This window comes from Filicampus tigris, chromosome 19 (genome assembly GCF_054856515.1).
Source record: "Filicampus tigris isolate MCC_2025a chromosome 19, RoL_Ftig_1.0, whole genome shotgun sequence".
Classification (NCBI taxonomy): Eukaryota; Metazoa; Chordata; class Actinopteri; order Syngnathiformes; family Syngnathidae; genus Filicampus; species Filicampus tigris.
This window is the reverse complement of record NC_141235.1, coordinates 8,444,692-8,457,080: the sequence shown is the minus strand read 5'-3', so window position 1 is coordinate 8,457,080 and position 12,389 is coordinate 8,444,692. Positions and strand designations below refer to the sequence as shown.

At 42.2% G+C, this 12,389-nt stretch overlaps 2 protein-coding genes across 3 annotated transcripts in view; both read left to right on the top strand.

Annotated features, from left to right (window-relative positions):
- Positions 1-2,265, top strand: part of ift140 (intraflagellar transport 140 homolog (Chlamydomonas)) — a 20,857-nt gene extending 18,592 nt beyond the window's left edge. For both annotated transcript variants that reach the window (XM_086016342.1, XM_086016341.1), the window contains 6 exons: positions 67-270; positions 530-739; positions 819-982; positions 1,134-1,275; positions 1,365-2,019; positions 2,151-2,265. In XM_086016342.1, the coding sequence (XP_085872468.1) occupies positions 67-270; positions 530-739; positions 819-982; positions 1,134-1,275; positions 1,365-1,544 (900 nt within the window). In that variant the 3' untranslated portion in view covers positions 1,545-2,019; positions 2,151-2,265. The remainder of the gene's footprint in view (positions 1-66; positions 271-529; positions 740-818; positions 983-1,133; positions 1,276-1,364; positions 2,020-2,150) is intronic.
- On the top strand, positions 2,038-12,389 carry ccdc78 (coiled-coil domain containing 78). The gene is made up of 12 exons (XM_086016348.1): positions 2,038-2,276; positions 2,356-2,445; positions 2,961-3,305; positions 3,392-3,442; positions 4,259-4,347; positions 4,522-4,585; positions 5,077-5,202; positions 5,277-5,473; positions 5,613-5,759; positions 10,544-10,625; positions 10,732-10,832; positions 11,432-12,389. Exons 1-12 carry the CDS (start codon positions 2,040-2,042, stop codon positions 11,523-11,525), a joined length of 1,623 nt encoding a protein of 540 aa, XP_085872474.1. The 5' UTR covers positions 2,038-2,039; the 3' UTR covers positions 11,526-12,389.

Genomic DNA, 12,389 nt, shown 5'->3' with positions numbered 1-12,389 from the left:
TAGCCGGTCCTCGTTCACGTCCATCTTCATACGCTGAATTTCATTTGACCGTGCGCCTGTTCTCAGTACCCTCAGGCTCTGGAGCTGTGTGTAAATGAGAACCTCACGATCACAGAGGAACTCGCTGAGAAAATGACTGCGATAGATTCAAAAGACTTGTCCGAAGAGGTTCACAAGGAGCTGCTGGAGAAGATAGCCGAGTGCTGCGTACGTCAGGGAAACTACCACCTGGCCTCCAAGAAATTTACACAGGCCGGAAACAAGCACAAGGTAAGAAAATGCTTTTCGTTAGCTGCCAAGGAGTTTCGAACGTGTGATGAAAAAAAGTAAAACTGTTAATAGCTTAATTATCGAACCCAGATTATTATTTTACAGCTTTATTTAATATACAATTTATTCGTATGGTACATGTAATAGAACACCATTAGGAGGAGATGGAAGTAAGTAACATATGTGCAAGTCTAATTTCATAAATTTCAAGTTTTAACCTTCAAGTTTCGAGCAAGTCCCTTTTTCCTTTTCCTAACAGGCAATGAGGGCACTCCTGAAATCAGGCGACACAGAGAGGATTGTGCTTTTTGCCAACGTTTGCCGCCAGAAGGAGCTTTTCATCATGGCTGCCAACTACCTCCAGTCTGTAGACTGGAAAAATCCGGAGATCTTGAAGACCATCATTGCTTTCTACACAAAAGGCAGAGCGCCGCACCTGCTCGCTGGCTTCTATGAAACCCGGGCACAGGTAGCACAATGCTACATTCTCACATTCCCTTCCAAGACTAACAATAGGTAACTACACAGACCTTTTTTTTGTATTAAAGGTGGAAATCGATGACTATCAGAGCTACGAGAAGGCTCTGGATGCTTTGAGTGAGGCGGTTAAATGCCTCTCCAAAGTCAAAAACTCAGATGGACAACAGGAAGCAAAAGTGGCCGAGGTGCAACGAAAAATCATCCTCATTAAGAAATTTGTCCACGCGCGCAAGTAAGAATATACACAGCAGTTTGTTTTCCATCAAAACACACCGTTGTATCTATCTAAAAAGGACATTTCTGAATGACCCCAAACTTTTGAACTGTGCTGTATATATTGTTTTTCCTTTTCATGCCTTCTTTTGTCTCTTATCATCTCCTAGGTTGAAATCAGAAGATGGTGAGGAGGCACTGAGCATTTGTGAAGGCTTACTGGAGGAACCCGAGTTGGACGCCGCCGTCAGGGTTGGGGATGTTTTTGGTTTCCTCATCGACCATCACTGTCAGCAAGGCAACTTCAAAGCTGTAATTATTATTATTTTACTAAGCACTCAGATTGCAGCTCAATGCAAATTTCCAAGTGTTCTAACTTACCCTGTATGTTTTCCCCACAGGCCTACAGCAAGCTGGAGGCACTCCAGAATGTGGTACCATCACAGAATATCAGATACTATGTTAAACAGCCCAGCCTGGATGCCCTGTACAAACACATGGGTCTCACTATGCATTCTGGGGACCAAAAACATAACGATAAAGAGGAAGATGAAGTGGAAGAGGACTTGAATGTCCCCTAAGATCCCATGAATGGCGCCAGACTTTTCCAGCAAAACCTTTTTTTCACCGGGTGGCGCTGTTGTCTGCATATCGAAGCCATACGGACAGTTTGTTTTCAATGCCCTCACTTAAAACAAAAAAATAAACAATACCGGTCCATTTTTTTTTTGATACACCTTATTTTATAGCAGTGTGAGAAAATTTAGACATTCTAAAAATCATTTTGTGTGCACATTTTACATGAAAAAATGTTCAATGGAATCCACTGTTCTCTGATTGAAATATACTGTGTGTAAATACATGTTTTGATGCTTTTCTACAAAGAAAATGGGTCGTTTTGTCGTGAAGGGTTGTGTTGTACTGTACCATGGCAACATTCCGCTGAGGGACACGGAGTGAGTATCAAATACTCAGCAGACACTAACTGAAGGAATGGTAAATATGGAGCCCCGGTCATGTTTAAATCAAGCAAAGGAACAAATTCAAGAGGAAAATGTGAGTACAGAATTTTATATATGGATACAAATGTGTTGGCTGATTTGATGGTCCAAGTGGACCTATGGTTGAGTTCAGTCCATTTATTTAACCATGTCAAAAGACATGCTGACAAAGCTTTCGCTTTGCAGCCCCAAGACGAGAATGAGCAACTTAATATCAAAGTCGACTACTTGGAGAACAGAGTGACTCATCTGTCCACCTCCAACACAGACCTATCCAGCAGGCTAGTCCATAGCGAAGAGGAGAAGCTGAAGGTAGAGTATGCATTATTTTTGCTGTAACTTAATTAAATACACCCTATAAGCAGAAAGTTAACGTTTATTTCATGATCAGATATCAAAGGAACTTGTGGAGGAGAAGCTTCACATAAACGAGATAAGAGCCCAGTTTGAAGAGGAGACGTTTGAGCTGAAAAATAAGGTGGTAAGTCTAATATTTGTCATGTCACTGTTTTATGTTAGAACTTGTTGTATATTCAAAATAAATATAAGAATACTGTCTTGTGTTTATTTTTGCTAATTTTCTTTAATTGTTGACACACACTGGTAGTAACATGGCATCTGTATTCAAACTTGTCTAGCTGCCAGACGCTACGTTCTTCTTTGTCTTAAATATTTCTTTTTTAATTGTGCCCCCTAGTGTTCAGACGGTGACCCCAAATAATTGAAATGCCTTGTGTTACAGGCCACATTTAAGTGAAATGCATGTCAAGACTGTTGAATACGAAATGTTTTGGTAATGTTATTTTTTTGTGTCTTTCTGGACAATATCTGATTAAAATAAAACACATTTTCCTCTCGATTGCAAACGCAATGGCATTATCAGGGATCGGTTACTTGGTTTTGGCGATGTTTGGGAGTAGTGTTGGAAAAAGGTTGGCAAAACTGAATTATGTTATTCATGAACTTCATCTTCTTTGCATCTTCCCTCCACTTTAGATATTGAACCAAAAAGATGAGATAACACAACTACAGACCGAGCGAGGCAATTTACTCGGTCAGCTCCAGTCAGCCGAGACTCACCTCCAAGCGCGAGAGGAGAGCGACCAAGATTTGGACTCGCTCAAGATGAACTACCTGGCTCTGGCTGAGGCCCACCACAAAGAACTGGCCCAAAGCAAGGAGCTGAGTACTGAGCTGCTGGCCTTGGCCCAGGCGCAGGACGCATTGCGCAGCCAGCTGGCCGAGCAGCACAAGAGGACTCGGGACACATCGCAGGACCTTCACGGGGAGCTGGACCGAGTCAGGGCCCTCGTAGGCAGCTTGCTGCAGAACAGAGTCAAGGTGAGGCGTTGGCCTTACTACTGACATTTTCAGTGAATTCAGGAAATATGAGGAATGACTGACATGGCCATTCTCATTCTCAACAGCCAGAAGATCTTGCAGCTTTGAACAAGGGACAAAAAAGCATGGAAAAAATTGTAAGTGCCTTTAAGCATTGTTCCTTTCGTAACTCATTCTTCCACATTTCTCAACAGAGTCAAACTAATACAATTTCCATATACAACACAAAATTCAGAACCTTCCCTATTTCGTTAGAGTTGCCACAACTGCACATTTCCACAAGTATCAACATATTTAAAGTGGAAGTCAACCCAAAAATATTTTTTTCAAGAATATGTTCTATGCAAGCCCACTAGTTGAAACAAGGCATTGTGATAAATATTGCCTTTGTGGAATAAGAGTTAATCCACTTTTTTTAGCCATCTCCGGGGGCGGCCATTTTGTCACTTCTGTCGACTGAAAATGACATCACAACTGCTCAAGGATCAGATAACGACCAATCACAGCTGACCTGTTTTCTTAAGCTGAGCCGTGATTGGTCGATACCTGAGCCCGGAGCATTTGTGATGTCATTTTCAGTTGACAGAACTTTGAAAATGGCCGCCCACTGAGATGGCTAAAAAGGGGTGAATTTTGCTGCTTAACTCATATTCCACAAACGCAATATTAATCAGAATGCCGCGTTTCAACTAGTCGGCCTGTTGGGAGCATATTCTTGAAAAATGTGTTTGGGTTGATTTCTGTGAGCTCGCTTTAAAGGGTCTGTAAGCAATTACATTTGTAACTCCTGCTTCTATATCTCACAACCACATTTCTTATCCAACTTCAAGTCTCACTTTCTACATTTTGACAATTCAATTCATTCCACAGCATTCTCTCCAGAATTCAATTTCTGCAGAACTTGCTAGTTGTTACATGGCCTCGTCTCACTCCATTGTTGTTCCTCCCCGCAGCTCCTCGGAAACCAAGAGGAGATGAAAGACATGATGGCGAACTTGAAGCGCAGTTATGAGGAGCAGCAGAGGAAACTCAAGGAGAAGATGTGAGGAATGTTTTGGATTATCTTTCTAAAAACGGAACAAGCTTGTGAAGATGGTGGTGTTCATCCCACATGCGCATCTGCTCTTTGGTTTAATTTTCTGTTGTGGTCTCTTGACTTCCTTGTATGATGTGGTTTTTGCTTTCTTCTCTCTTGTGGTTGTAACCGATGCATCAGTGGGGTGATGGGAAAAGAGCAGCAAATTAAAAACAGCCAACAGAAAACATCTGAAGCGAGCATGGTGAGCAAGAACTGTCAAGATCACTGTAAAGTTTAATCTTTCCAAAAATGAATTTGCGTTTTCTTTTACTTTTTTTTGCCTCAAAGTGCTATACATGTCAACCCGTGATGACAACATCAAAGTTGTTTTGGGAAAATATAATCACATCATCCTTTGCCATGTTGCTAAAAATTGAGCTCCGTTGCATCTGGTTTCCAATCTCTTGACTGGACATGATTTGAAACTAAAATGTGCTGCAAAAAGGAATAAATAAAACTGACTATACATAGGCGTGCCAAGCTACTACTCAAGAAGATTTGAGAAAATGCAAAAATTGAAAAAAAAAAACTTTTTTTCGTGTTTCCATTGTGAAATACTGTGTGTAGAATTTTGCGGGAAATTCTAATTTTTATCATTTTGGAGTAAGGCTGTAACCTTAAAAAAAAAAAAAAAACATGGAAAAAGTGGCGTGGATGTTGGTTCTATTGTGTGTTTTTTTTTTTTCACCGAAGCCATGCTTGTGCTGTCTGAGTCAATTGAAGGAGGCCAAAGAGGAAATCTCAAGGCTGCAGCTGCAAGTCAAAGAGCTTCACGAGCTGTATCGTGCAAAGCTGGTGTGCTACTTAAGGGGCATATCTGTGAATAGTTGTACAAACACACACATGGATGTCCAGAATAACTGACATCACCGATGCCTTAATTACGCCTTTAGGATTACGTCGATGGTGTCAGGGGAGGCAAAGTAACATCCGGGGGAAACAAGTTGAGGGCCTTTGTGGACAACATGCTGAGAGATGTCCGTGCTTCGTATAGGGCCCGCGAGGAGCAGCTCGCCACCGCCGCTCAGTCTTACAAAAAGAGACTACACAGCACCACCAAGAGCCATCACGCACTAATATGTGCTTATAGGTCCATAATATTTTCTTTTTTATCAAGAAAGAGTGTGTTGTTACGTTAAAAGTTAATAAATGTGGTTTTAATAAGCCAGAACTACTGTTAGTAATGTATTGTTAGCACACTTGTAATGTACTCTGTTTCCACCATGTAGGGATCAGAGGCAGCGGATTTTGGCCAAACCAGACAAGGATCTGGAGCCTGGACCCCCCGAAACCCATTTCAGCCTGGACCCCACTGAGCCAAGCGAAGAATCCAACAAACTTCAACAGCAAACGCCGACCCGTTCTCTCAATCAGGAGTGAGTGTCTTTTTTTCAATATTTTGATGTGACAAAAGTCATCAAGTTTCTCCTGCCACGTCAGAGTTTGGACGTGGATGGTATCGATTGCACTTCTGCACTTTCGCCTTCGAATCTACCTCACCTGCGCGTTGCGTTTTTACTCTTTTTAATTTTTGGAGACTATTTTTATCTTATTTTTTATTTATTTAAATTTTTGTTAATCTCTGGGTCGCTTGATCTCGCGGACTAGCATACAGCTAGCGTGAGACGGAAACGGGCTAGCTTGGGGCTAGCTTGGAGCTAGTGTATTAAAATGCCTTCAGACGACAGCGACGAACACAATGGCCTGCTGGAGAAGGCAAATAAGACAATCTCTGACCTAAGAAGGGATATTCGTCGTCTCTCAGAGGAGCTCCATGAGAAGGAATCGGTCATCTCTTGCTTCGCGACCCGTTTCCCCGAACTCTCCGCGGTGGTCATGAGAAGGCGCGCTCGTGAAATCCTGTCGGCGACAATGACGGCTGAGGCGGCTGGCCTCTCGGACACGGCGAAGTGGGATCCAATTGCCTGCCCGGGGCCATCCTGCTCGACACCGTTGCAGAGTGACACCTGGGTCAAGGTGGTGTCCCGCGGCCGGAGGGCCGGGGAGCAACCCCACCGCCCCCAACTGGTCCTGGGGAATCGGTTCGCCGCCCTGGCGAGTGAGTCTCCTGTTCCCATCACTGCACTACAGCAGTCGGAGACACCGACTGCTGCGTCCGACGCTGGGGCTGTGCGCCCAGGGGCTCCCTCGGATTCCCCGCCACCCACGGCGACGACCTCGGCCGGGAACCCCATGTTGGGCGGGTCCGCCGGTGACACGGCCGTCCACTCACGCGTCGGGCTGCTCCGGGACGCGCTGTCCCGGTACAAGGGTGGTCGTCATCACCAGCATCATCGGCGACACTCATCGGTGTCATCCACCGTCTTCACTCGGCCTCGGCGGAGCCATCCTGGACAGTGGGGTCGTGAATCTTCCGCCGGTGGTGAGTCCCTTGGCGTTCCCTCCTCACGTCACCCACCGACCACCGTTATAATTGGCGACAGCACCATTAGACGTACTCACTATCCCGGCTGCGTCACCCGCTGTTTTCCCGGAGCGAAAGTCATGGACATAGTTAACATCCTGCCGGGTGTTCTTGACTCTCTGCCATCATCCATTACCCGGCTCATCGTTCACGTTGGGACAAACGAGACAATACGCCGACAGTCTGAGCAGACGAAGAGAGACTTTCACGCCCTCTTTGCCTTGTTAAGAACCTGCGATCTCTCGGTCTGGGTGAGTGGCATTTTGCCGGCATTGTCTCGCGGAGCCGAGCGCTTCAGCCGCCTTTTAAGCTTGAACACGTGGCTCCTACGCACTTGTGGCCACCTTGACTTTGCTTTTATTGACAACTTTAACCTATTCTGGAATCGCCCGTCTTTTTACCAGCCGGATGGTGTTCATCCGAACTCTCTTGGTAGCAAGATTTTAGCCGCTAACATCCACCATGTCGTAACCAATTCCACTCCCAGCTGACTCTTGTTTACCAATCATATTTCTTCTTCTACTCATAAACGCTGCAATGACAATGTCACTACCATCACTTACAGGCCAATACCAGCTGCTCACAGTACCACCACCCTCACTAGCTCCCCCTGCAGGCCCTCATTATCATTACCACTATCGGACAATTTTCCCATTGAAACCATCACCGGCAGACGCTTCCCTTGCACACACAAACAACGTGGTTTTAACAGTGGTAATCTAGTATATGTTAATACTGCTCATTCGTACCACCATGAGCGCACGTCCAGCACAATAATTAATCTGGCCGTGCTGAACGTGCGCTCCCTTTTAAACAAAACTTTTATCATAAACGACCTGATTTTAGACAATAATTTACATGGTATACTTTTGTCTGAGACATGGCTTGGTACAGATGCTCCAGTTGCTCTCAACGAGGCTTGCCCACCGAATTTTAACTTTTTATTTTCTACAAGGGATGGCAAAAGAGGAGGCGGGACTGCATCAATTTTTATTAATACTCTTTTATCAAAGGAGATCATTTTTAGCAGCTATTTATCGTTTGAACACCATGCCTTTGTTTTTAGCAGTCCCCCTATTCTCTGCATTACCGTCTATAGACCTCCCCATCATTCCACTTCTTTTATTACAGAATTTTCAGAATTCTTATCCATTTTATATTCCAGTTATAACAGAATATTAATAACTGGCGATTTTAATATACACATGGACAACATCTCGGACCCACTATCCAGAGATTTTTCAAACCTTTTAAACTGCTTGGATTTTAAACAGCACGTCTTGCAGCCAACTCACAACAGAGGACACACCCTGGATTTGGTTATAACCTATGGCTTGTCTGCTGGTGTGTCCTCTGTTGTTGACTTGGCAGTGTCAGACCACTACTGTGTCTATTTTAACATCGCCAGTTTTAACCATCTAGCAGTCCCGGTCAGAACAGTGAAGAAACGCTACCTATCTTCTGAGGTGGCAGCAAATTTTATCGAGATCTTAAAAAACACTCCTGCTGACATTTTACCTGCACCCTGTGATCTTATTGTTGACAATTTTAACCTACATCTTAAATCATCATTAGATTCAGTAGCTCCACTTTTAATTAAAACAACAAAAACAAAGACTGTACCCCCGTGGAGAAACAATGCTATCAAAATATCAAAGAGAAAATGCAGGAGTGCAGAGAGGAGGTGGAGAAAAAGTAAACTTACAGTACACTATGAAATTTTATGCGAACAACTGAAATCTTACAATAAAACAGTAAAACTGGCAAGATCTTCCTATTTCTCAAACCTCATTACAGTCAATAAAAACAACCCCAGGGTTCTCTTCTCCACCTTTGAACTTTTAACTAGTTCTGATTTTAATAAGTCCCCACAGAGACCAACAGATGCTCTCTGTGAGGACTTTGCAGACCACTTCAGAAGTAAAATCGATGACATAAGATCCAGTCTTTTAGCCCGTCAAAACACAAGTTTTAATAAACCCGGACAATCATATTTACATGAGGAAACACTGGAAAGTTTTGCCCTGGTTGATGCAAGGACACTTGTTCGAGTTTTCTCCCAGGTAAACCCAACAACCTGCCTTTTGGATCCAATTCCCACATTTCTTTTTAAGACATTTTATGGATTTTTTGAAGAACAAATTTTAAATATAGTCAATTGCTCTCTTCAGACAGGCGTCTTCCCAGCTGCCTTTAAAACGGCGGTGGTGAAGCCCCTTCTGAAGAAGAGCGGTTCTGACCCGAGCGTTTTTAATAACTACAGACCCGTATCCAACTTACCGTTTTTAAGTAAGATTTTAGAAAAACTGGTTTTCATCCAGTTGAATCATTTTTTAAATACAAATAATATTTTGGAGAAATATCAATCTGGTTTTAGGATGAACCACAGTACGGAGACTGCTCTTTTAAGGATCTTAAATGATATTAGGTGCACTGCAGACGTGAGAAAACTCACAGTCTTGGTGCTACTGGATCTAAGCGCTGCTTTTGATACAGTAGATCACCAAATTTTATTAAATAGACTTAAAAATCTAGTGGGCATCTCTGGTACTGTTTTTGACTGGTTTTATTCCTATCTCACAGACCGATATTTCTTTGTAAGTATGGATACTTGTTCCTCTAAAACTCATGAAATTAAATGTGGGGTTCCTCAAGGTTCGATTTTAGGCCCCTTACTTTTTAATCTTTATATGCTTCCCCTCGGGGATGTCATCAGGGGACACGGCATCAGCTTTCACAGCTATGCTGATGACACGCAGCTGTATATTGCCGTGTCTCCTGATGACACAGGACCCATTGATACCCTTTTAAATTGCATTTTAGATATCAAGTCATGGATGGCAGATAATTTCCTACAGCTCAATGAGGACAAGACTGAGGTCTTAGTTATCGGTCCCGAAGGTCAGAGAGAGAAGCTTTTACCAAAACTACACATTTTTAATCCCTCACACTGTGTGAAGAACCTTGGCGTCATTTTTGACTCTGAGCTCAGTTTTATTCCTCATATTAAAAATGTAACCAAGATTGGTTTTTATCACCTTAAGAATATCGCCAGAGTCCGCCCGTTTCTCTCTCAGGCTAACACGGAAGTGCTGATGCATGCCTTTATTTCCTGTCGTTTAGATTACTGTAATGCCCTGCTCTCTGGCCTCCCGAAAAAGAGCATTTCACCACTGCAACTACTGCAGAATTCAGCCGCTCGGGTGCTGACGAGAACCAGAGGGCGGGAGCACATTACGCCAGTTTTGAAATTGCTGCATTGGCTCCCTGTGTGTTTCAGGATCGATTTTAAAGTACTTTTATTAGTTTATAAATGTGTTAATGGTCTTGGGCCATCTTATTTATCTGATTTGCTTTTATCATACCAGCCCTCGCGGATCCTGAGGTCCTCTGGCGCCGGCCTTTTATTTATTCCAAGGGTGAGGACCAAAATGCATGGCGAGGCTGCATTCAGCCATTTTGGTCCTCACCTTTGGAATAGCCTGCCAGAGGATGTCAGGTCTGCAGAGACTGTTGATATTTTTAAGAGGAAGCTCAAGACACACCTTTTTAGTTTGGCTTTCAACAACTTTTAAATAATTTATCTTTTCTTTTGATTGAAGATAATTCTATGTTTTGCTTTGAATGTTTTAAAGCACTTTGAGTTGCATTTTTATGTATGAAAAGTGCTATATAAATAAAATGTGATTGATTGATTGATTGATCAACTGTTCACCAAAATTGAACCTTCAGTAGGATGCCAAAACCGGAGCAGATATTCCAAGAATCTTGGTCGGTCATCGGGAAACAGCTGAAGGAGATAACAGACTCCACGCTTGTACGCAAAACTTTATCACCTCTGCAGTCCTCCATGCTTCAACGTTTTACCACGTAGACACATGATTTTGCATCTAATATGGGTTTCTTTTTTTCATTGGTTACAGGGAGTCTATGCGGAAGAGCAAAAGCTTCTCACCACCAGAGCGACAGTTGCAGAAGCACAGGTGTCCAAGTTGCAGGACTATATAGACCGACATCTTGACAGGTCAGAAGGTCAGACGATGATCATTTAGCGACTACTTTTAGACAAAATATTGAGTGACACATTCTGCATGCAGGTATAAACAAGAAATTGCACGTCTCCGTCAGCTGCGTGGTAAACAGGAGGCTTCCGGCACACATAGCAAAAATTAATTCACTACATTTTTTTTTTTTCAGAAAGGGTTTTTTTTTTTTTTTTTTTTTTTGCAGGAAAAATTATTCTAGTCAAGATTTTTTCCAAGAAATCGTTTGAAAAAAATCTTACTCTTACTAGTAAAACATTTTTTTTATTAATTAATTTTATGGATTTAAAGATGAGTGTTTGTGTGTGGGGGGGTTCTAAAAAAAGACTGATTTTTCTTAAAAAAAAAAAAAAAAAAAAGTCATGTTAAGTTACATTTTTTTGAGAAAAAGTGAATATGTTGTGATTGTAGGAGAACATAATTTCTAATCCACAGTTAAAAACAAAAAATACATCCCATATTTAAAATGCACAAAGGACTTAATGAACTCACAATGTTGAATGTTGGCAACCCATTCCACATTCATTCATGTGATCACTAGATGGTGTATTTTCCCCCCACTATGCTCTGCAATTCCCAGGAAGAAATCCGGCCTTGAGAAAAAAATGCCTGGAATGTTTGTAAAGCTTATGTCAATTTCACGAGCTGGAGAGAAGAAAGCGCGGCGACAATGAGGGGTCACCCTGGTGAGAATAATGTCATTACATGTTACCCAGACGGGTACACGCCCGTCCACGAACACTTTCCCTTTCAATGCTCTGATGTGAGTGCAGGCATTTTTTTTTTTCCTTCCATGAATGAGTGTTCATATTTATTGCCTAGCATTTGTTATGAAAGGCCATACACTCTCTCTGGATCCCTTTTACCCTTTAGAGGGCATGCAAACTGTTCTTAACGTATTTCATTATTGCAGTACAGTTTTTAAATGTTTTTATCACTTTTATTTTGCATGCATTTAGTTTAGATTTGTCAGGAACTATATGTCCAGAAAACTTTCAAGCTCTGCTCTGTGCCGGATTAGCTTTGCATCTTATTTCCATCTGCAGTCCCTGTGGCTGGTAAGAATTAAGCAGAGAGTAGAAAGTTAAGTTGAAAGAGATCGGCAAAAGGAGCGGCAAATAATATACGCATATAAATGACATTGTTTACACATAGACAGTCAATGTGCATTATTCAAATAGTACATGCAAATATAGCCATATAAATTGCATTCTTCAAGCATATACAGTGGCTATAAAAAGTCTACACACCCCTGATCAAATGCCAGGTTTTTGTGGTGTAAAAACAAAAAACAACCCCGACCAAGGTAATTAATTTCAATAATTGACCTATGACCTGTACTAGATGGTAAGTAAAAATAAACAAGTGAAATTCTATGGTTGCAAAAGTGTACACACCCTGTGATAAATTGGAATCAAGTTGTTTGAAATCAATCAGTTACATTTAAACCTGACCTGCTAGGGACTGCAGATGGAAAGTAGCCGTTGGCTAATTCTGGCATATTTACATGTAAATGTTCATTAATATGCACTGTCCCT

Coding starts and splice junctions, on each gene's coding strand:
- ccdc78 (XM_086016348.1), top strand. CDS start 2,040: ATGGATACAAATGTGTTGGCTGATTTGATGGTCCAAGTGGACCTATGG. Junction 3,306..3,391: donor TGCTGCAGAACAGAGTCAAG/GTGAGGCGTTGG, acceptor CATTCTCAACAG/CCAGAAGATCTTGCAGCTTT. Junction 4,586..5,076: donor AAACATCTGAAGCGAGCATG/GTGAGCAAGAAC, acceptor TTTTCACCGAAG/CCATGCTTGTGCTGTCTGAG.